Here is a 23,612-nt window from a genome sequence, read left to right as displayed (position 1 = left end):
ACCACGGACATCCGGCACGTCGCCGGCAAAAACAACGCCGTGGCCGACTGTCTTTCCCGGGCCAGCGCGAACGCGGTCCACCTGGGCGTGGATTTTGCGCTTATGGCGGCGGACCAAACCACCGACACCACGGTGCAAGCCCTCCGGGCGGCGGACACGGGCCTCCGCCTGGCCGACATCCCCTGCGCGGACACTGTCCTGCTCTGCGACGTCTCCCAAGGCCAGCCTCGCCCCATCGTGCCCGTCGCCTGGCAACGCCGCATCTTCGCCTCCCTCCACGGCCTTTCCCACCCGGGCCGGAAAGCTTCCCAGAAGCTGGTGTCGGCGCGTTTCGTCTGGCACGGCCTTCGTCGGGACGTCCGCGATTGGACCAGCGCCTGCACGGCCTGCCAACGGGCCAAGGTCCACCGACACACCCAGGCCCCGCTGGCACCTTTCACCGTGCCCGAACGACGTTTCGACCACGTCAACGTGGATCTGGTGGGCCCCCTCCCCCCGTCACGGGGGTTCACACACCTGCTCACCATGGTGGACAGGACCACCAGGTGGCCGGAGGCCGTTCCCCTCGTCTCCACCACCACCGCCGACGTGGCGCAGGCTTTCATCGCCACCTGGGTCGCCCGCTTCGGCGCACCGGCGGACATCTCGTCAGACCGCGGTCCACAGTTCACCTCCGAGCTGTGGGGCGCGGTCGCCCGCAACCTGGGGATCAAGCTCCACCGTACTACGGCCTACCACCCCCAAGCAAACGGGTTGTGCGAGCGATTCCACCGCTCCATGAAGGCCGCGCTCATGGCCGGCCTTCAAGACGTCGGGTGGGCCGACCGGCTGCCGTGGGTCCTTTTGGGCCTTCGCACGGCCCCCAAGGAGGACCTCCAGGCATCCACCGCCGAGCTTGTCTATGGCCAGGTGCTACGCGTCCCGGGCGAATTTGTGCCCGACGCTACCAGTCCCTGGTCCGCAGCTCACCAGCGCTCGGACCTCCAGGAGGCCGCCCGACGGTTTGCCCCCGTGCCAACATCCCACCACGGTGACCCCCAGTCCTACGTCCCCCCAGCACTCCGCACAGCGGAGTATGTTTTTGTGCGTCACGACGCACATCGGTGGCCACTCCAGCCGCCGTACGACGGGCCCTTCCGGGTGCTGCGACGGGACGACAAGTCGTTCGTCATCGACATCGGCGGCAGGTCGGACCGGATTGCTGTGGACCGCCTCAAGCCGGCGCACGTGGACGTCGACCACCCACCACGGGTGGCCCTTCCGCCGCGGCGAGGCCGTCCCCCGTCCACGGTGCCCCCCACTCGACCGCCCACCACCTCACCGGACCCCCTCCCATGACCCGCCAGGGGTCGCTTCGGCCGGGTCATCAGGACCCCCCTCAAATTGACCCTGCCGGTGCAAGTCGATTCTGGGGGGACGTGTGTAGCGGCTGCCGCTGAGTTTTCACAATCGCCTTGCACCTATCAAGGACGCGGAGCGATCACCATGCCGGGCTCGTCCAGGACGCCCAGGCTCGCCCTCAACTTGCCAGGCCGCAGCCAGGACGCTGGGCCACGCCCCCTGGCGCCGGGCCTGGGCAAACCCCCTGGCGGAATAGATATATATTGCTGACTGATAAACGGTTTTTCAGAGTGCCTGAGTGTTTGATTTCATTAAAGCAACTCAGATGAATTCTAGCTTTTTGTCGCGTCCATTCTTCCGATCGACGTGGGAGCCCCGGCTCCTTCAATGGTACGGATATAAATGTGGTACTCATCCCATGTTACATGTTAAGGCAGATGCCCAGTCTGCCAGCATTATTTGGTGGGCGTTAGAGATATCCATCATGTGGAGGTGAGTTATTGCTGGCACCCGGAACAAACTAATTACTGCATCCTCAGTTGTGTGGTCACCTGTCCGATGTTGTAACGCCGCCGACAAACCGCTTCGGGCAAACGGACACTCTGTATTGACCATGATACACAATAGTGATGACATTACCTTTAATGTTGATGATGATGCAGAGTTTGCGTTGTGTCATGATGTAAGGATCCTTTGCCGCTGCCTCATTGCCTCTTCTCTTCCTGCAAACATAACATTATCATTTTAAATGCAATAATATGTCGATGTCCATTATTAACTCAATCATTATGGAGCAGACAATTATAACGTACATCATTTTCAAAATGATAAGCTAAAATGGATTGGCCCATTTGGTACTCCCATCTGAGAACTCGGCACTTACACCTGGCACATGAACCAACGTGGACATAAAACCAAAGCAAAACAATGCATGTGTACATCACATTTATTAATTTAATTAATTGCTTTCCCATTAGACTGGATACTTTGGGGGGGGGGTGGGGGGGTGGGGGGAAATGTTAACCAGTCAACAAATTATAGGCTATGATTTTATCACTGCAAGACAAAACAAAACTGCTGTCAAATGATGGACACAACATGTACAGGGTGTTCCAAAAAGACCCGGACAACTTTGGTTGTTAATATCTTTAGAAACATAAATGATACAATGATACCCTTGGGTTTATATGATACAGACCGACAAAGTTCTGTACACACCATCAATACACATCAATTTGAGCTCCGTTTGTCGTGCGCAGGACATCAAGGTGACACGTACAAAAGTTATTTACCTGTTCGGCTCAGCATATTTGCATCCACCAGTGAGCATGCAGCTGTGATCCAAGAACATAGATCCTGCACGTTTGCCACTTCGGTGTTGTAGACAAAATCTTTAACAAACCCCAGAGAAAAAAAAGATCAAGGGGAGTTATATCTGGTGATTATGTTGGTCCTTTTCGGCCAATCTAGCGACCTCGATTTTTTTTTAGCTGCGACGAGCAACTCTATGAGAGGACCGCGTTGTTGTTGTTGTTGTTGGGGTGCCTTTTTAAATAGCGAATGCACATACACTCGGACGTGCATTGGTATGAGGTAAGAACATCGCAGACTAAAATCGCGATTTTTTTTGAAGAAACCAGAATAAATTTAGCAACAAAGACAACATGAATGTTTTCATATCATTCTCGTTTCACAGAACTTGACACAAATTAGGTGTAATTATTGAATAGGGCATGCGCATACACTCGGACGTGCATTGGTATGAGGTAAGAACATCACGGACTAAAATCGCGATTTTTTTTGAAGAAACCAGAATAAATTTAGCAACAAAGACAACATGAATGTTTTCATATCATTCTCGTTTCACAGAACTTGACACAAATTAGGTGTAATTATTGAATAGGGCATGCGCATACACTCGGACGTGCATTGGTATGAGGTAAGAACATCACGGACTAAAATCGCGATTTTTTTTGAAGAAACCAGAATAAATTTAGCAACAAAGACAACATGAATGTTTTCATATCATTCTCGTTTCACAGAACTTGACACAAATTAGGTGTAATTATTGAATAGCGCATGCGCATACACTCGGACTTCCCCTACCGACCAAGCCCGTTTCAAATTATCCCTCTGCCACCCAGAATTAACATTAATAAATAACATTCACGTCCATACATTATATGTAATCAGTTGATGAAGCATGGTGCATCGCAAAACAAAGGACAAGACCAGAACTGAAAGACAAAAAGACGCTAGTGCATGCGTATAATTTAATGACTGGTTGAATTTGGTAGCGCATATTGCAACGGATATCCTCATGATTCTACACGTCGCAGCTGGTGACCACACTGTGGTCATTTTTCTCTTGTTTCATTCAGGATGGCTTGAACGACTAAGACAATGAGGGGAAGCACCGTCCTGTTGAAAAATGATCTCGGGTTGCAGGTCTTCAATCTGTGGTAATGTGAATCCTTCCAACATGTTCATGTAAATTGTTGAGGTCACTGTGTCCTCTGCAAAGAAAGACGGATCAACCAAGCGGTCATGGAGAAGGCCACACCACACATTGACCTTTGGACTGTCGCATATGTGTTCAATGACCACGTGGGGGTTTTCAGAACCACAGATCATCACATTGTGCCGGTTTACTTTCCCCTATACTTCCCCTATACCTCCCCTATACATATAACCTTTTCAGGAAATCTTCGCCATCCGCTATGCGACTGAGCATTTCCAAGGCAAACGCCTTGTGTTTGGGCCCATCATTTGGTTTGAGCTCCTGCAGAATCTGCATGTTATAGACGCAAAGCTTCAGTATTTTATGCAAAACCCTGTGTACAGTGGTGGTTGGTAGTCCCAGTTCTCTGGATTCACCTGGGATTGATTTTCTGGGACTTTGTTGAAATGACACACACTCGTTTAATTTCTGCAGCAATTGTGCTTGGTCGACCGGAACTTTCTGTTTCTGGCAACTTCCAATCTCCTTAAACCCCTTGCACCATGATCTAATACCAGTTCACGATGGCAGATTTCTTCCATACCTTGTACAAAAATTACGCTGAACTTGCATGTCAGATCTCGTCTCGATGAACTATTCGACACACTGATATTTCTCCTGTGGAGTCACCATTCTCTTTAAAATTAAACCATCAGACCTAAAAATAAAGAAACCTTTATAAGCTTCTGTATCATATAAAACAAAGGGTATTGTTGTATATTTTGTAGAAATAAATATATTAACAACCAAAGTTGTCCAGGTCTTTCTGGAACACCCTGTATACATTTTGGAGTAACTTGTACATTTAATCTAAATATCCAACAAATAACTACGAAACAAAACGCAAAACCATAGTATTTTGTACTTAAACCACTCACCCTCCACCCCCACCAATCAAAAATAATTTTTTTCCAATTTTTTCCTTGAGAGTTTGCTCCAGTATCCATCGTGTCCATACCTCCCGCATCTTCCTCTCCCCTTCATTCGTACCCGCATCCCTTGTTTTTCAGTCTCCGTCTATTTTCTCCCTCGGCCTAGCTATTGCTGTTTCCCCCTTCTATTTCTACTGTTCCTTTTGTTCTGTTGCATCCTGATCCATTCTGTGATCTGGCTCTTCCACGAGCCTTGAATGTGCATACAAAAACAAACAAACAAAAACAAGACCGAAAGTCTAACAGCGGCGTAGCCGGGCTTGTTTTGATACTTCAGTTGAAGAGGATAGTATGACCTGGGTGGAGATACCAGTTAGCAAATAATGTAAATATTAAATTATTTTGAAGTACTCTAAGCTGTCTGTCACCACGGAAGTGACGAGATTGCATTGAGACAATGGTTTATACTATATGTTGGTGAGTTAGTCAACGCTATCAAAGTGACCTCACACCATCCCGACACACACAGGTGTGTGTTACGGAATGAGGTGTTTTACGGCAGCTGGAGTGCAAATCCTGCCACCAACCTCCTTGAGAGAGGACCCAGTGAGTTGGTACTTATTTTGCCAACCTCGGAAGGATGACAGGCTGAATCAACACCACCTGGTGTTAATTCAACAGCTGACCTGGATTACAAACTCAGGACCCAAGGATCCCAAGCCCTCCACCCTAACCGCTGTAAACACAGGAACCAAACATCCCGTAATCAAAGTTTTAATTATATATGATCTGGGGGGCGTGCACACCCCTACCAGACTCCCATCATATATCATCACCCTGTTGTCATAATTTCAGTTCCCCCAATCATCAAGTGTGATAATTTGCCCCAACCAGGTATATGACGTAATATATGAACGTTCCCCAAAGTGTGGTGAAAGAAACATAACTGGCAAAGCCAAATGGCATTACATTCGACCTTTCAGAAGCGTAATTGTCGCTATAAAACTCTCCCAATATGTTGGATAAATATGTGAGAGACAAACATACATACGGAGAGACAAACGCTGTAAACACAGGAACCAAACATCTACAACATAAAAAATCGTTTGTTTAATCATGAATAGTATAGTCCAGTTCCAAAAGCCTCTTTGCGAGTTTGAAGAAGAGGAAGAAGCGCTAATGCATGGTTTGTTCAACAACAGTTTCAACGGAAACATTTATTATTCTACGACAGTAGAAACCATTTAGAAGGACACGGAACGAGCATACAGAATTATATATACAGTAATGATATTTTCCGAAGCAATAGAAAAATATATAAAACGAAACAGAAAGAACCCACAAACAACAACAACCACAGCCACAATAACAATCAAGTGTCATACAACAACAACAACAACAACAACAACAACAACAACATGCATTTGAAGGCCATTTTCCCTGCTAGAGTGGGGGTTAGCCTTGCGGTCCCCATGACAATCTTCTCCATTTTGCCCTATTTTCTGCATCTCTCCTTGTTAACCCCCTTGCCCGCATTTCTTCTTCCACCATCTTTAGCCAAGTCTTTCTCGGTCTTCCCCATCCTCTACTTCCTTCTCCATTCATTTCCATCACTCTTCTCAACCAGTCACTTTCATCCTTCCTCAACACATGACCAAACCATCTCAACCTGTTCCTCTTCACAGCATCAATCACAGGCTCTATTCCCATCATATTTCGCAATTCATCATTTGTCTTCCTCTCTCTCAACGATACTCCGCACATCCACCGAACCATTCGCATTTCCACCCTTTACAGCCTTCGTTGCTGCTCTACGTTCATTACCCATGTCTCGCTCCCATAAATCATAACACTTCTCACACATGCAGCATACACCTTTCCCTTCAGCTTCAACGACACTCCCCTCCTCATCAGCACGCCACTCAATTCCCGAAACTTCTTCCATGCACATCTCACTCGAGCAACCGTTGCTGAGTCTGATCCACCTTCTCCATTCAGCATGTCTCCTAGGTAGCAAAATGTTTTCACACCTTCCAGCTTCACGCGTCTCCAAGATCCAACTCAACATTTCCTCCATCTGCAGCTGCCTCTGCACACACCTTACATTTGAATGTAGTTGCCACACTGGTTAATGACTCTCTCAGACCACGACATTTTTGATGAACCCACTCAGCGCACATTGTACATTGAATGGAGTTCACTCCGACACCCTTCCTGCACACAGTACACAGCCACTTCCCAGTTCTTTCCACCTCTCCACATGCTTTACCACTTGTCATCACCTTCGTCTTTCCGATAATCACCTTCAGACCTTTTGTCTCCATACATTCCTTCCACTTGTTCATCTTTTCCTTCAGTCCATTCATACTCTCCCCATTCAACACCAGATCATCTGCATACAACAACTCCCACGGTAAACCCTCCTTTACGTTCTGAGCCAGCACCTTCATCACAGCTACAAATAGTACTGGACTTAGTACCGACCCCTGATGCACTCCCACCTTCACCTCAAACTCACCACTGTTCCCGTCCTTCGTCCTTACAGCTGTGCGCACTCTTTTGTACATTGCCATCACTACTCTGATCAACCATTCCTCCACTCCTAACTTCCTGAATGCCCATATCACTACTTCGCCTGGAACCCTATCGAATGCTTTCTCCAGATCAACAAACCCAAGAAACAACTTCTTCCTCTTCTCCGTGTACTTTTCCTGTAACTGCCTTACAATAAAAAGCGCGTCTGTCGCTCCTCTTCCTGGCATAAATCCAAACTGCATTTCATCAATCTTCACTTTCTTCCTTATCCTCCTCTCCAAAACCCTTTCCAATACCTTCATTCCATGCTCCAATAACTTTATTGCTCGATACGAGCCACAATCCAGAGGGGCACCTTTCCCCTTGTATAGAGGGACGGGGGTACTCAGTTTCCAATCCGCTGGAATGCCGCCTTCTTTCACCACCAGATTACAGATCTCTGTCATTCTCTTCACACCCCAACTTCCTGCTGCCTTCAACATATCTCCCACAACTCCCGTCGGCCCTCCTGCTTTTCTACTCTTCATTGTTTTTATGGCTTCCTCAACTTCCTTCTCGGTTATCTTCTCTGCCAGTCCTAAAACTGGGTTACTCTCTATGTTGCCATCCCATTCATTCTCTGCATTCAACAGCATTTCCATATATCTCTTCCATCTTCCTTTAATTCCATCTGGGTCCACAACGATTTGTCCCACTTCATCCTTCAAGCAACTCACCCCCATCACATCACACCTCTCTTTCGCTATCTACTTTGCAATCCTGAATACCACTCTCTGACCCTCTTCCGAATCCAAGCGTTCTCCGACCATTTTCCTACATGCCTCCTGCGCCTTTGCTACCTCTTTCTTTGCAGCCTTCTTGGCTGCCTTTCACTTTCATGTTCTGCTTTTTCTGCCCCCGTACCCTTCGCCTTCTGCCACTCCTTGAACTTCTTCCTCTTCTCGTCAATCCTCTTTCCAACTTCATTATCCCACTACCACGTTTCCGAGTGTCTCGGTGGTCCTTTTGTCCATCCACATACCTCACCAACGGCTCCCAACAGACTAGCTTTCATTGACATCCAACCACTTTCAAGCTCAACCACATCACCCTCTACCCTACTCAGCCTCTCTTTTAATGCCTCCCTTACTGTCACCTCTTTCAACCTCCACACCTTCATTCATCCGCCGAGCTCTCCTCACACCTTTCACCCTCATGTCACAGACAACCAAATGGTGCTGTGAAACAGCCTCCTCCCCCGGGATCACCTTTGTGTCCCGGAGGTGCCCCCTATCTCGCCTAAGCACCATCAGGTAGTCAACGGTTGTCGTCGACCCACCTGATGTGTATGTAACAAGCTTATTATCCTCTTTCTGGAATTGAGTATTACAAATCAACAAATCAGCTCCATCAGCAAACTCCAAAAATCCTTTCACCTTCTCCATTTCTCACACCATATCCGTAACCCCCATGAACTCCCTCAAAACCGTCCTTACTCCTTCCCACATGTCCATTTAGGTCTCCTTCTACCACAACACCTTCCTCATCTTTCACATTTTCCATCAGCTTCTCTATCGCACACCAGAACTTGTCCTTCTCTTCATCGCTCCGACCAACCTGCGGAGCATATCCCGAGATGACGTTCACCAAGAGCTTTCCAATCATCATTTTCACCATCATCAACCTTTCACTGACTCTAGTTACACTCACCACACTGTCTACAAACTCCTCAGAAAACAGGACACCAACTCCATTCACGCCCTCCGGGCACCCTTGCCACACAAACTTGTATTTCTGTCCCTGCCTACCTTTCACCATTCTCACACCACTTCCCTTCCATCTCGTCTCTTGCACACAACATATGTCCACTCTTCTTCTGACCAATACTTCCACCACTTCTCCTGATCTCCCTGTCATTGTCCCTACATTCCATCTCCCAAACCTCAGAAACCGATCTCCACTTCTATTCGGGCATCAGACGTTTCGTCGTCATAAATGGAGTGATTTTCCACCCTTGCTTCGATCGGGTTCCCCACGGGGTACTTCGGGCTGTACCCTGCCCATATGTAGTTGTAATTGTCATGGTTCTCTTTTTGAGGCAATGTTTTTATGGCCGGATGCCCTTCCTGACGCCAACCCTTTTAGTCGCCTCTGATGACACGCAGGGATACGGTGTACCTATTCTAAACCGGGGTACACACCGGGAGTGTTATAAAATATCCTTATTTTCACGTGTTGTACTTCATGTGTTTCACCTGTTTGTTTGTGTTTCACACTGAATGAAAAACGTTGCGGTAGAGGATGCAGATTGTGATACATGACAGGTGCAACGATATGTCTGGCCTGAACGGCATAGTAATCAAAATGGCGGCTTTGTGGAGTCAGCCGTCGTCAGTCATATCAGTATGACATGACAACACATCACCCCTGTCATGTGACCAGATCATCAGCTCTGATTGGTGTACGTTTAAGGGGGCATACATACATATATACATACATACGGACAGACAAACACTGTTCTCGTCGGCTTTGCCCTATGGGCTACACTGTCAAAAAAACATTAAGACAACATATTATAATTTCACATTTTCGATTATCCTGTGTGTGGTGCACTTTGTGATGTTTCTGCTACAATATATATGCACAGTGCTTACCAGAAAAAATCGGCATTCAATGTGGATTGAAAGCAGGGAATTTGCTTGTATCCCTTAACACCAATGTCTTCTTGTGATATTTCCCAATGGATGCGAGTGAGTTGACGCAATATGTCTGGTCTCGATTCAGACTTAAAATCTTTCATAAACGTGTCACACACTTTCTGAATGAAATATGAACCATTATTTCGATGCCGGTGGGATACAAATCCTGCATCACATGGAGACAAATAAAACAAAAACTTGTGAGAATCAGTGCAAACCAAACAATAAGAAGATAATTGGTGTGTGGAAACAAGTATATTGATAGCGAACTTAAATGCAAACTTATATGACAGAGCAAAGTTAAATGAGCAAACAGAGAAAACTTAAATGAGCAAACAGAGAAAACTTAAATGAGCAAACAGAGAAACCTTAAATGAGCAAACAGAGAAAACTTAAATGAGCAAACAGAGAAAACTTCAATGAGCAAACAGAGAAAACTTAAATGAGCAAACAGAGAAACCTTAAATGAGCAAACAGAGAAAACTTCAATGAGCAAACAGAGAAAACTTCAATGAGCAAACAGAGAAACCTTAAATGAGCAAACAGAGAAAACTTAAATGAGCAAACAGAGAAACCTTAAATGAGCAAACAGAGAAAACTTCAATGAGCAAACAGAGAAACCTTAAATGAGCAAACAGAGAAAACTTAAATGGCAAACAGAGAAAACTTAAATGATCAAACAGAGAAAACTTCAATGAGCAAACAGAGAAAACTTAAATGGCAAACAGAGAAAACTTAAATGGCAAACAGAGAAAACTTAAATGATCAAACAGAGAAACCTTAAATGAGCAAACAGAGAAACCTTAAATGAGCACAGAGAAAACTTAAATGAGCAAACAGAGAAACCTTAAATGAGCAAACAGAGCAAACTTAAATGAGCAAACAGAGAAAACTTAAATGAGCAAACAGAGAAACCTTAAATGAGCAAACAGAGCAAACTTAAATGAGCAAACAGAGAAACCTTAAATGAGCAAACAGAGCAAACTTAAATGAGCAAACAGAGAAACCTTAAATGAGCAAACAGAGAAAACTTAAATGAGCAAACAGAGCAAACTTAAATGAGCAAACAGAGAAAACTTAAATGAGCAAACAGAGAAAACTTAAATGAGCAAACAGAGAAAACTTAAATGAGCAAACAGAGAAACCTTAAATGAGCAAACAGAGAAAACTTAAATGATCAAACAGAGAAAACTTCAATGAGCAAACAGAGAAACCTTAAATGAGCAAACAGAGAAAACTTAAATGAGCAAACAGAGAAACCTTAAATGAGCAAACAGAGCAAACTTAAATGAGCAAACAGAGAAAACTTCAATGAGCAAACAGAGAAAACTTCAATGAGCAAACAGAGAAAACTTAAATGAGCAAACAGAGAAAACTTCAATGAGCAAACAGAGAAAACTTAAATGAGCAAACAGAGCAAACTTAAATGAGCAAACAGAGCAAACTTAAATGAGCAAACAGAGAAAACTTAAATGAGCAAACAGAGAAAACTTAAATGAGCAAACAGAGAAACCTTAAATGAGCAAACAGAGCAAACTTAAATGAGCAAACAGAGCAAACTTAAATGAGCAAACAGAGAAAACTTAAATGAGCAAACAGAGAAAACTTAAATGAGCAAACAGAGAAACCTTAAATGAGCAAACAGAGCAAACTTAAATGAGCAAACAGAGAAAACTTAAATGAGCAAACAGAGAAACCTTAAATGAGCAAACAGAGCAAACTTAAATGAGCAAACAGAGAAACCTTAAATGAGCAAACAGAGCAAACTTAAATGAGCAAACAGAGAAACCTTAAATGAGCAAACAGAGAAAACTTAAATGAGCAAACAGAGCAAACTTAAATGAGCAAACAGAGAAAACTTAAATGAGCAAACAGAGAAAACTTAAATGAGCAAACAGAGAAAACTTAAATGAGCAAACAGAGAAACCTTAAATGAGCAAACAGAGAAAACTTAAATGATCAAACAGAGAAAACTTCAATGAGCAAACAGAGAAACCTTAAATGAGCAAACAGAGAAAACTTAAATGAGCAAACAGAGAAACCTTAAATGAGCAAACAGAGCAAACTTAAATGAGCAAACAGAGAAAACTTCAATGAGCAAACAGAGAAAACTTCAATGAGCAAACAGAGAAAACTTAAATGAGCAAACAGAGAAAACTTCAATGAGCAAACAGAGAAAACTTAAATGAGCAAACAGAGCAAACTTAAATGAGCAAACAGAGCAAACTTAAATGAGCAAACAGAGAAAACTTAAATGAGCAAACAGAGAAAACTTAAATGAGCAAACAGAGAAAACTTAAATGAGCAAACAGAGAAACCTTAAATGAGCAAACAGAGAAACCTTAAATGAGCAAACAGAGAAAACTTCAATGAGCAAACAGAGAAAACTTAAATGAGCAAACAGAGCAAACTTAAATGAGCAAACAGAGCAAACTTAAATGAGCAAACAGAGAAAACTTAAATAAGCAAACAGAGAAAACTTAAATGAGCAAACAGAGAAAACTTAAATGAGCAAACAGAGCAAACTTAAATGAGCAAACAGAGAAAACTTAAATAAGCAAACAGAGAAAACTTAAATGAGCAAACAGAGCAAACTTAAATGAGCAAACAGAGAAAACTTAAATGAGCAAACAGAGAAAACTTAAATGAGCAAACAGAGAAAACTTCAATGAGCAAACAGAGAAAACTTCAATGAGCAAACAGAGCAAACTTAAATGAGCAAACAGAGAAAACTTCAATGAGCAAACAGAGAAAACTTCAATGAGCAAACAGAGAAAACTTCAATGAGCAAACAGAGCAAACTTAAATGAGCAAACAGAGCAAACTTAAATGAGCAAACAGAGAAAACTTCAATGAGCAAACAGAGAAAACTTAAATGAGCAAACAGAGAAAACTTCAATGAGCAAACAGAGCAAACTTAAATGAGCAAACAGAGAAAACTTCAATGAGCAAACAGAGCAAACTTAAATGAGCAAACAGAGCAAACTTAAATGAGCAAACAGAGCAAACTTAAATGAGCAAACAGAGAAAACTTAAATGAGCAAACAGAGCAAACTTTAATGAGCAAACAGAGAAAACTTAAATGAGCAAACAGAGCAAACTTAAATGAGCAAACAGAGCAAACTTAAATGAGCAAACAGAGCAAACTTAAATGAGCAAACAGAGAAAACTTAAATGAGCAAACAGAGCAAACTTAAATGAGCAAACAGAGAAAACTTCAATTAGCAAACAGAGAAAACTTAAATCAGCAAACAGAGCAAACTTAAATGAGCAAACAGAGAAAATTAAATGAGCAAACAAAGCAAACTTAAATGAGCAAACAGAGCAAACTTAAATGAGCAAACAGAGAAAACTTAAATGAGCAAACAGAGCAAACTTAAATGAGCAGAGAAAACTTAAATGAGCAAACAGAGCAAACTTAAATGAGCAAACAGAGCAAACTTAAATGAGCAAACAGAGCAAACTTAAATGAGCAAACAGAGAAAACTTAAATGAGCAAACAGAGCAAACTTAAATGAGCAGAGAAAACTTAAATGAGCAAACAGAGCAAACTTAAATGAGCAAACAGAGAAAACTTAAATGAGCAAACAGAGAAAACTTAAATGAGCAAACAGAGAAAACTTAAATGAGCAAACAGAGAAACCTTAAATGAACAAACACAGAAAACTTAAATGAGCAAACAGAGAAAACTTAAATGAGCAAACAGAGAAAACTTAAATGAGCAAACAGAGGAAAATTAAATGAGCAAACAGAGCAAACTTAAATGAGCAAACAGAGAAAACCTAAATGAGCAAACAGAGCAAACTTAAATGAGCAAACAGAGAAAACTTAAATGAGCAAACAGAGAAAACTTAAATGAGCAAACAGAGAAAACTTAAATGAGCAAACAGAGAAAACTTAAATGAGCAAACAGAGGAAAATTAAATGAGCAAACAGAGAAAACTTAAATGAGCAAACAGAGAAAACTTAAATGAGCAAACAGAGAAAATTAAATGAGCAAACAGAGCAAACTTAAATGGAATAATATGACTGTTCAGTTTTGATCACCTTATTATAACAAGGAATTATCAATTAATCAAGAAATTAACAAGGAGCTATCATTATAAATTATTAGGAATACATCAATTATATCAACCTCGGAGTTAAAGCCTGTTTCGGTCCATCCGTTCACGGGTCTCAGTGTTAACCACCGTGAACACGATAATAATATTACTCACAATTATTTTATTTTATTATAACTGAATGTAAAAGTAATGCATGTTTTTATATTAATGAGTGATACACAACTCGTGATGCAAACATTAAGTATGGTATTCATAAACTTTCCAGGGTAGAAAGATGAGTATAGTATCAACCTCATGGATAAATTATGAAGGTGAAAAATAAACCATCATTGAGGAATAGCACAGGGGATACTACATTTGGTGTAATTATTGTACAATTCTGCTGCTCAGATAAAAAAAAGAGAATATTGAAGTTCAAATGAGGTGCAATATGTGAGGATTACCTTTAGGTGGAAAACCATGGCAGTACAGGAAGTCTGCTTCGACTGGAATTTTTTTTGGGGTAGGTTCTTGTGCTACGGCTCCTCCTGCTATAATGTCAACTGGTTCCTTTTCCTGCCAAAGCAAAAGTTATGTTTTACGTCCTTTAGAGGAGGATGCAACAACAGAATAGCTTTATATCACCACCATACACTTTCCTTATTGACGAATAATCCTCTAGTATTTTTAAATAATCAGAATCCACAAGCAGTCACAACGAGTGCCTTAATCAGCTTCCATTCGATGACTACCGATGCCATTACGTATTCATTTTATAATAATAAGAACATCAAATCATTGTCAGAAACAATCAGGAATCGTTTCACAACCGAAAACAATGATGTCAACAAAATCAAAGAACTAGCAAATTTGATGATTTCTCGATAAATCTGTTTTAAACAGAAAGACTGGGACTCTGTTGTGTCTTTTTTCAATGTCAGAAGGACGGAATAGAGAAGCATCTCTCTTGGTGAGCCAGTCTAGGTGCAAGGGGCAGTACAGGAAGCCCCCCCTCTACCCCCTCTACTACCCCCTCACCCCTCCCCTCCAAGACTCCCCCTCGCCCCTCCCCTCCTAGACTCCTCCCTCACCCATCCCCTCCAAATCTCCCCCATATCCCATCCCTTTCAAATCCCTCCCCTTGTCCCTTCCCTCCCAAACTCCCCCCTCACCCCTCCCCTTCAAATCTCCCCACCCTCATTTCTTCTAAATTTCCCCCCTCTCACTCCCCCTCCTCAAAGCGTCCTCCCCGCTTCTTCCCCCTTCCAACTCTCACCTCCATCTCCCCCAACCTTCTGCCTCGCTCTTCCCCCTCCTCAAATAACACCTCATTGTTCCTCACCCAATCACCATCAAACCTTTTGTCCACCCCATCCTTCCCTTTCTCCAAACTATTCTGAAATCTCTGACACACCTTCAACAACTCTCCCTACCTCTTCCACCTCTTCCACATCTTACCCTACCCCTCCTCCCCGCTGTTCTGTATCCGATGCTCCCCCTTCCCTTCCTCTTCATTAACGGTATGGACCTCAAACATCCGGGGCCTTCGTTCAAACTTAACTGATCTCTCCATACAGGTTGCTTCTGAAAATCCAGACTTGATCTGCTTAACAGAAACTTTCCTCCTTCAAGATGTCTCTGATTCCTTAATATCTCTTCCTGGTTACTCCCTCCTCCGGTATGATAGACCTGAGCCTCGTCCTGGATGTGGGGTCGCTATCTTTATCAAAAACTCTCTTCCTCACTCGCCCTGCACTGCACTCTCTCCACCTCACCCCCAGAAATACCTCTGGCTATGGCTTCCCCTTCGCTCCCACCTCTTGTTCATATGTGTGTTGTACCGTCCGGCGTCCACCAAACAGTGATGACTCCATCTACATCTCGCTGTCTGATAATATGGACCAACTTCTATCTACTCATCCCAACTCTCTCTTCCTCATATGTGGTGATTTCAATTGTCACCATGCCAGTTGGCTGGGTGTGGGTACCTCTCTCACCAGCCATGGCTCCTCAGCAAAGGACTTCTGCGACTCACTGGGACTGACACAATCTGTCAATTTCCTGACCCGGATCTCAGTCAACGGAACATCTTCTCTTCTGGACTTGGTTATGACTAACTTCCCTGAAAATGTCTGCTGCTCTTCTTCTGCTCCAATCGGATCATCTGATCATGTCCTTGTTAAAGTGGACATCTCTCTGACCATTCTCAGGGAGCCTGCTCAGCGTCGACGAGTCTGGCATTTCATTCAGGCCAACTGGCACGGTCTTCAAGCAGCCATCAATCATCTGGACTGGTCTCCCATCTCTACCACCTCTGACATCAACTCATCCTGGGAATTCTTCCAAAGTAAATTGCTCTCCCTCATGCACAGATTTATCCCATCTCGTCTTCAGTTGTCATACCCTTCCTCCCGTCCATGGTACACGGAATCTTGTGGTGAGGCTGTTGCCCAGAAACAACTTGCCTTCGTCTCCTGGAAAGCAAATCCAAAGGAAGGAAATCTCATTTCCTTTCACAAAGCCTGAAACAAGTGTGTGTCCACCCTCAGGAGAGCCAGGAAACAACATCTCTCCGTTCTCAAGACCGAACTCTCTTATCTGTCTCCCTCTTCCAAATCCTGGTGGCGTCTGGTCAAATCTGTTTCTGGTGTTTGTTCCCCCTCCATCCCCTCCCTTACCTCAAACGGCTACACAGCTGACTCCGCACGTGAAAAAGCTGAATGCCTCAACTCTGTGTTTGCCTCTAAATCTTGTGTCCCAAACCCATCCCTCTCTTTACCCACCATACCCAGTCGTACCCAGCTGCTCCTGGACTCTGTGTCCTTTCCTCCTGACAAGGTGCAAAAGTTTCTGTCAACCCTCGACTCTGATTCTGCAACTGGACCTGACGGCATCAGCCCACGGGTCCTAAAATCCTGTTCTTCCACTCTATCACTCCCTCTCTCTGTTCTCTTCACCCTCTCTTTTGCTCAAGGTCAACTGCCATCTGCTTGGAAATCAGCCAACATCACCGCTTTGCACAGAAAAGGTGCAAAAACAGATCCTAGCAACTACAGACCAATCAGCCTTCTCCCAATTATCAGCAAAGTCATGGAATCCATCATTGCTTTGGATATGAAATCTTTCCTCTTCTCCAATGGCTTGATCTCTGATCATCAATTTGGTTTCAGACCAGGTCACTCTACTCTGGACATGCTGCTTCTGCTGTCTCAACAATGGATGGAGTTCCTCAATGCCAAACAGGAAATTAGAGCTGTCTCCGTCGACATATCACGTGCCTTCGATACGGTCTGGCACCCCGCTCTGCTCACCAAACTCTCCTCCTTTGGTATCCATGGAAATCTCCACGCATGGCTGGTGGACTTCCTCTCTAGTCGTAGTCAACGTGTGTCCCTGAATGGGTTTCTCTCATCTCCTCTTCCTGTTCAGGCTGGAGTTCCCCAAGACAGTGTTCTGGGCCCTGTGCTTTTTCTGGTCTTCATCAATAGTCTCTCTGACTCTCTTGAAAATCCTCTCTATCTCTTTGCTGATGACTCCGCTCTCTGCCGCTCCATTCCTCATCCCTCAGATCGGCAGTTTGCAGCCTCCTCACTCTCTGCAGACCTGGACAAAATCACAGACTGGGCAAACAAGTGGAACATGTCTTTCAATCCTGACAAATCTCACACTCTTACGATGTCTCTCCGAAAAGACCGACTGGACAACCCTCCCATCTACTTTCTGAATAATCCTCTCCAATAAGTTCTGTCACTCAAGCTTTTGGGTCTCACTATCTGCCATGATCTTTCCTGGGAAAACCACCTTTCCATGCTGGCCTCCAAAGCCAGTCGCTGACTGGGCATCCTCCGTCGTGCGAAGTCCTTCCTTGGCACACCTGAGCTCCTCACCACATACAAGGCTTTCATCCGCAGCTCAATGGAGTACTGCTCTCCCCTCTGGGCTGGTGCTCCTGCCTCACACCTAGCTCGTCTTCACGCTGTTGAAACCAAAGCGTTCAGAATCATTGGAATCTCCCGCGATGACGCTATCTCCGAGGGCCTTTCACTTAATCACCGCAGGCAGGTTGGTGGTCTTTCCGTCTTCTACCGACTCCTCTCCGGCCTTGCTCCCCCAGCTCTCTCTGGGCTCTGTCCCCCAAATATTCCTGCAGGTCGCACAAGATCTGCGTGCAACCCTCTTATGGTTAAACTGCCAAAATCAAGACTCTCTGCTCACCTTCACTCCTTCATTCCTCTTTTCTCCCGCCTCTGGAACAAACTCCCTCACTCTCTTCAATCCCACTCCTCCCTCCAGGTCTTTAAAACGGCTGTTCACCACCATCTCTTATCTTCCCCAATCCAAAACCTTGATCTTTTCTACCCCCGCTAATTTCACCCCAAATCCACTTTTTTTAGGTGACTTTTGACTTCTTTCCTGGAGGTCCTTGGTGTCCTTGCGTTTTATACCTATCCTGCCTCCCCCCAGGGCCTCTCCCTCCAAAAACATCTCCCGATGTCCCTGCTCTCAAATGTTGTGTTTGTGTGCTTCCTCCCTTTCTCTCCCCATCTTGTCGACCGCTCCGCTTTTTATATACTTTGTTTGCTTGTTTGTTTGATTTGTTTGTTTGATAAATGTTAGCTCTTTCACGAGCCTCGACTCTGTATACAAAAAAAGAAAAAAAAAAGAAAAGAGAAACAAAGTCAGAGTTCCTGCACCATAATCCAAAAAAAGATTCCATGATTTTTCCATGACCAAATACCAAGTTCCAATACCATTTTTCCAGGAGTAATGTACACACATGTATCACAAAACTGTTTCAATTTCATGCCTGTAATGTACCACTTATTCAAAAACTTTCATAATCCCACATTTATGAAACTGCAAAATACCTTTGGTGTTGCACTCTAAATGTATGTGGTATGTTCAATACTGGTTTATTTATTTTGACTTTTGAGTTGTTTTTTTTCTCAATAACTTGCAAAGTTACTCGTTTAATTTATATTCCTTTATTTTATTTTTTATTTTTATTTATTTATTTTTATATATTTAATTTATTTTTCTTGCATATTACACCTCTCTTAGCATTGGATTTGGCTACATATATTAAGTCACTACAGTGTTGTGTGTTTTCCAGCTTCTGCTTTCTCATCTGCTTCAGATATTAGTACTTTGATATTCTGCTCAACCTGGCACTTCCTTTTCTTTGAGCTTTCCCAATCATACTAAAATGCGCAATTTGGTGTCAGTCTCTGACAATTTTTGACCGTGAAACATTCCGTCGTTATTTATCCAATCTCAACCAAACTTGACAGGAGGATTAAGGGTCACACACTGAAGGTTGTAGCAAATTCACTTGTCCCCCTCCCCATGGGGATTTCCTCCACCAAGGGAGTTTTCCCCACCAAATCCATTGAGCGGTTTGGGAGATATGGAAGTGTAACGTTTTTCCAAGATGGTGTCCGTACCACGTGACATATGACGTCATAATTATGAATAAGAAAATTCTGCAGGTGAAGGCGCTCCTATAGTAAAATTTCATGTCAATCGGACCAACAGTTGCCGAGAAAATGAATTTTAAATTGGTTTAAGTGCTTTGGAGTGGTTTAATGGAGTGGTTTCAGAGATATAGAAGTGCCAAGTTTTTCCAAGATGGCGCCTGTACCACGTGACCTATGACGTCATAATAATCATTTGCATATTCTACATGAGGAGACCCTCCTATGGTGAAAATTTCATGTCAATCGGACCAACGGTTGCCGAGAAAATGAATATTTAAAATGCAGACACGGCACCCATGCGCACTAAATGCTTAACCCCGCTTTTCGCTTCGCGAGCGCAGGGTCATAATGTGGATCTCCTGTGACAAAGCTGAGTGTCTAGGACTCTTACTTTTGCATCACACAAAGATTGGTGGTATTTCTGTCTTCTACCACCTATTTTTTGGTCTTGCACCCTCTGCCCTCTTTTGTCTCTGTCTATCCCAGGTTTCTCTTTCTCTGTCCAACCTAACCCCTCCCCCCTTTTCGTTTGTTAGTTGTCAGTTGGTTTGTTCGTTTCCTGTTTCAACGCTGCTTCCCCCTTCCTCTTCTTGTTCTGATTCATTCAGCCTGTGTGCAGCCTTTGTGCAGCACTCCCGTGTCCTTCTCCTCCCCTTTATCTCGCTCTCACTTCTCTGTCTCTGGTGTATGCTCCCCTTCCATTCCTTCCCTCACGTGGTTGCCTGAGTGAACTGCCAGACTCGACGGTGCTGAGGTTGTTCTTTGAGAATGGCCAGATAAATGTTGACCTTCATAAGCACATGAACAGATGAGCCAATTGGGGCAGAGGACGAGAAAATTGCATTGGCGGGGAAATTGGTCATCACCAAATCCAGAAGGGAAGATTTGCCACTGGGAGAAATCCAGGTGGGAACGTTCACAGATTGAGTCAGTCCTATGGAGTCACACAAATCCTTTGCAGAAGTGCCATGGCTGGTGAGAGAGGTACCAACACCCAGCCAATTGGCATGGTGACAATTGACATCACCACATATGAGGGAGAGAGAGTTGGGATGAGTGGCTAAAAGTTGTCCATGCCAACTGAGAGAGATTTTAAAATGTGATGAACTTAATGTGATTATTCATTGGGGATTATGATTATCATCGCTTTAAACAATAATATTAGCCTTTTGTTCTGGCCTTCGGAACAGAACAAAATTCTGATTTCTCCCGAGCTCTGATAGAAAACTGATAAATCTCATCAGATCTTGAGAAAAATGTTTTAAGAGGTTAGTCACGAGATGGAATGCTTTTCTCATGAAATATTTTGCCATCTGTAATAAATGGCATTCTGTAATTAAAAAAAGCATCTTCCTTTTTCATTGCTGTCGGTTGGTTAAAAACATACCTGGATGAAAAAGAGCTTCGGCTTTCCAATCAGGTAGCTACACTGGTCTCCACGGAACAGATTTGCAAAACCCTTGAGGTTTTCGTTGTTACCAACAGCAAAACGGATTTCTCCTTCTTTAATCTCACAAAGCAGCACACAAACCAAACATGAAGGTGCTTCCTTCTTTCTCTTGGAAATCACTGCAGGAAAACGTTCATCCATTAGCCGTGGAAGACTTTACTTGATGACCCCAATGCCTTTATTCAAATCCACTGCAGCACAAACATCCCATCGCCCCTTCATCGTGGTCCATTCATTGCTACTCTCGGCAAATAATAGGAGTGATGGTAGAAATGATGGCTAATTACATGATGCAAGCAAACCTTCTCAAATAAAAGACTTTTCCTATATCTGTATAATCCCTTATAGTCAGGCAGATAGGTGTATCCATCATAAGAATTGTGGGTTTAGACGTACAAGCATGAAATTTGGCACAGTCATAGATAATAATCTAATGAATAATTCCAGATATGGACCCACCGCGAAAACGTCCTATGGTAGCCATGGCGGCCATTTTACAAAATGGCCGTTTTGACCGCGATTATTTTTTACCGGACGACACAAATGCTTCTTTATGTTCTAATGAAATGACTCTAGATACACATATATGCCATAATTGTATTCTCCAAATGACCACAATTTGCATTTGTGTTGCCAGCAATGTCAATTAACCCACCAAGCACTGTAACAGTAACTTATATTACTAGATAGTTCCAGTTTGATCTTGTTTATACGTCACAATTTTCTCCACCACACTGGCACAAAGCGGTACATTTCAAACTAGCTTATTTGCACTTGCATCGTCCCTTGCTACCCTTTTTGCATTTACAACAAATCAGCTCCCTTGATGAAATGCTGGCTTCAGGAAGCACGGACCACAGGGGTTTCCAGTTGTGGGGATCGATCCATCCCCAATCCCCAGGTGAGGGCAGATCCATAACAACCTTGAGCATGTTTCCCCAGCAGTGGCCACCTGTGTACACATCCCTCTTGATTTGTTGTACCAGGGCTCCTCTGGTAGGGGGAATAGCTTGCATGGCTCGTCCTTTCTTCGTGAAGAGTGCCTGTCGAGCTTCGTCTATGTTGACGAGATTGCTGGTGCGATCGTAGAGAAGAATGGTGAACCGCTCGAGCACTGCCACAACGTCATCAGAGATGTCTGCTGTCCCCGTGGAGAGATGAACTAACGCTGGCGTCAATTCGTCAATACTTTCCAGGTATCCCAGGCTGTATTCTTGCCCCGTGTATTAAATGACGAGACTGTGTCACACCCTGTGTATGCATGGAACATCGGGAGGGCCTGTGACTTATCTGGTCCGAGGAATGCTGCAATTTCATGTGCTGGAATATACCTGAAGTGCTGGCCTGTCCCAAAGGCCACCCAAAGCTCCTGGATTGTGAGTTTGGTTGTTGCTGCCACAGCCAATACCACTATATCTGTATCCACCGTACGCAGAAGAATTTTCTGAAATCCATCACGGACTGCATCCGCGAGATGTATCATCATTCGTGTATCAGCCTCCTCATGGTCACATGGGGCAAGATGACTGGTGTCGCATGCGGGAATGCACGTCACATCTGAACCATCCGTGGTGACTATCTGCTTATCTGATACAAGATGTGTGATGTGTTTTGTCAAGAAGGCAAACAGTTCTGTTTTGTTTGCATCAATTCTCAGGAACTGCTGCCAATTTCCTGGAAGAACAGTGGATCCGTCAACTCTCCTTCGAATGCCTTTCCCACGTTTGTCCCTGGCTTGAGATTTGAGGCTGTTGTCACGGTACTGGTCCCAGACTATATCCACACGACAGGCTCTTTGCAAGTGACCTTGTATGTGTGGCAAGAATACTTTCAGCGCATAATCAAAGGTTTTGGCAGCAACTGGTTTCAGAACGTTCACCAACACTGCCCCGTCAAGGATAGTGACGTCAGTATCTGGTTTTGGAGCATCACCTCTGACCTCTGCGCAACTCTCTAGACACACCAATAGATCTGATTTGGTTCCCAGTCGTAACTTCCCAAGCTGAGATAAAGACGGGGGACATGCTTGGTTTTCATGGCGGAAAAATTCTGCAAGATCAGCATCTCGTGTTTGAGACGCAATGTAGAGTCTTGAGAATAAAGAGCAGTCACTCTTTAGCGAAGTTACTTGCAAACTTGTCTTGGATTTCTCTCTTGGAGACGATCGACTAAACAATGGGAGTTTATTCTTCTTTATTGGCTCAGTAAGAGGTACGGTTCGCTCCAGTAGACGGTCTGCTACGAAGGTCTTGTACTGTTGCTTACCTATCTCCTCAGCCTGTTGAACAGTAGAAACAACAGTTGGGTCAGCAATGTCTCTTGTGTCCAGCCGCAGCAAGTCTGTACTCTCTTCTAGGAAGGGGTTTCCCATTTCCTCTATTACTTCAACCAGACGTTTGACATGTTGAGTAAAGATTATCTGTGAACTATATGTTTGCTCATGGTGGCGTGTGTCTTGATTAATCCTTATTTTCCTTCCCTCCATGGATGCTTCAAACTCGGTAGTCATTCTAACCAGTTCTGGCCCAGCCACCATCCATCTTCTAAGAGCATTTGGATTTTGAGTGAGTCCAACAGCACCACCGTCACTCTTCACAGCAGCATTATTTTGCTCATGAGCCTGGTCAATGGCCATAGATGAGAAAACTCGTTTTGTCTTGTGAACTGTGAATTTGCCATTGGTGAATTCAGTAGCAATATCTGGGTGTGACTTGCT

At 44.0% G+C, this 23,612-nt stretch overlaps 1 protein-coding gene across 2 annotated transcripts in view; it reads right to left on the bottom strand.

Annotated features, from left to right (window-relative positions):
• Positions 1 to 23,612, bottom strand: part of LOC137433175 (uncharacterized) — a 130,454-nt gene that overhangs the window by 80,169 nt on the left and 26,673 nt on the right. For both annotated transcript variants that reach the window (XM_078783686.1, XM_078783687.1), the window contains exons 11-14: positions 20,834 to 21,015; positions 14,434 to 14,545; positions 9,882 to 10,092; positions 1,981 to 2,063 (exon numbers count right to left, since the gene is read on the bottom strand). In XM_078783686.1, the coding sequence (XP_078639812.1) occupies positions 1,981 to 2,063; positions 9,882 to 10,092; positions 14,434 to 14,545; positions 20,834 to 21,015 (588 nt within the window). The remainder of the gene's footprint in view (positions 1 to 1,980; positions 2,064 to 9,881; positions 10,093 to 14,433; positions 14,546 to 20,833; positions 21,016 to 23,612) is intronic.

Source organism: Myxine glutinosa, chromosome 8, assembly GCF_964187855.1.
Source record: "Myxine glutinosa chromosome 8, kmMyxGlut1.1, whole genome shotgun sequence".
NCBI classification, from domain to species: domain Eukaryota; kingdom Metazoa; phylum Chordata; class Myxini; order Myxiniformes; family Myxinidae; genus Myxine; species Myxine glutinosa.
Note: the sequence above shows the minus strand (reverse complement) of the source record. Positions and strands in the feature narration are given on the sequence as shown.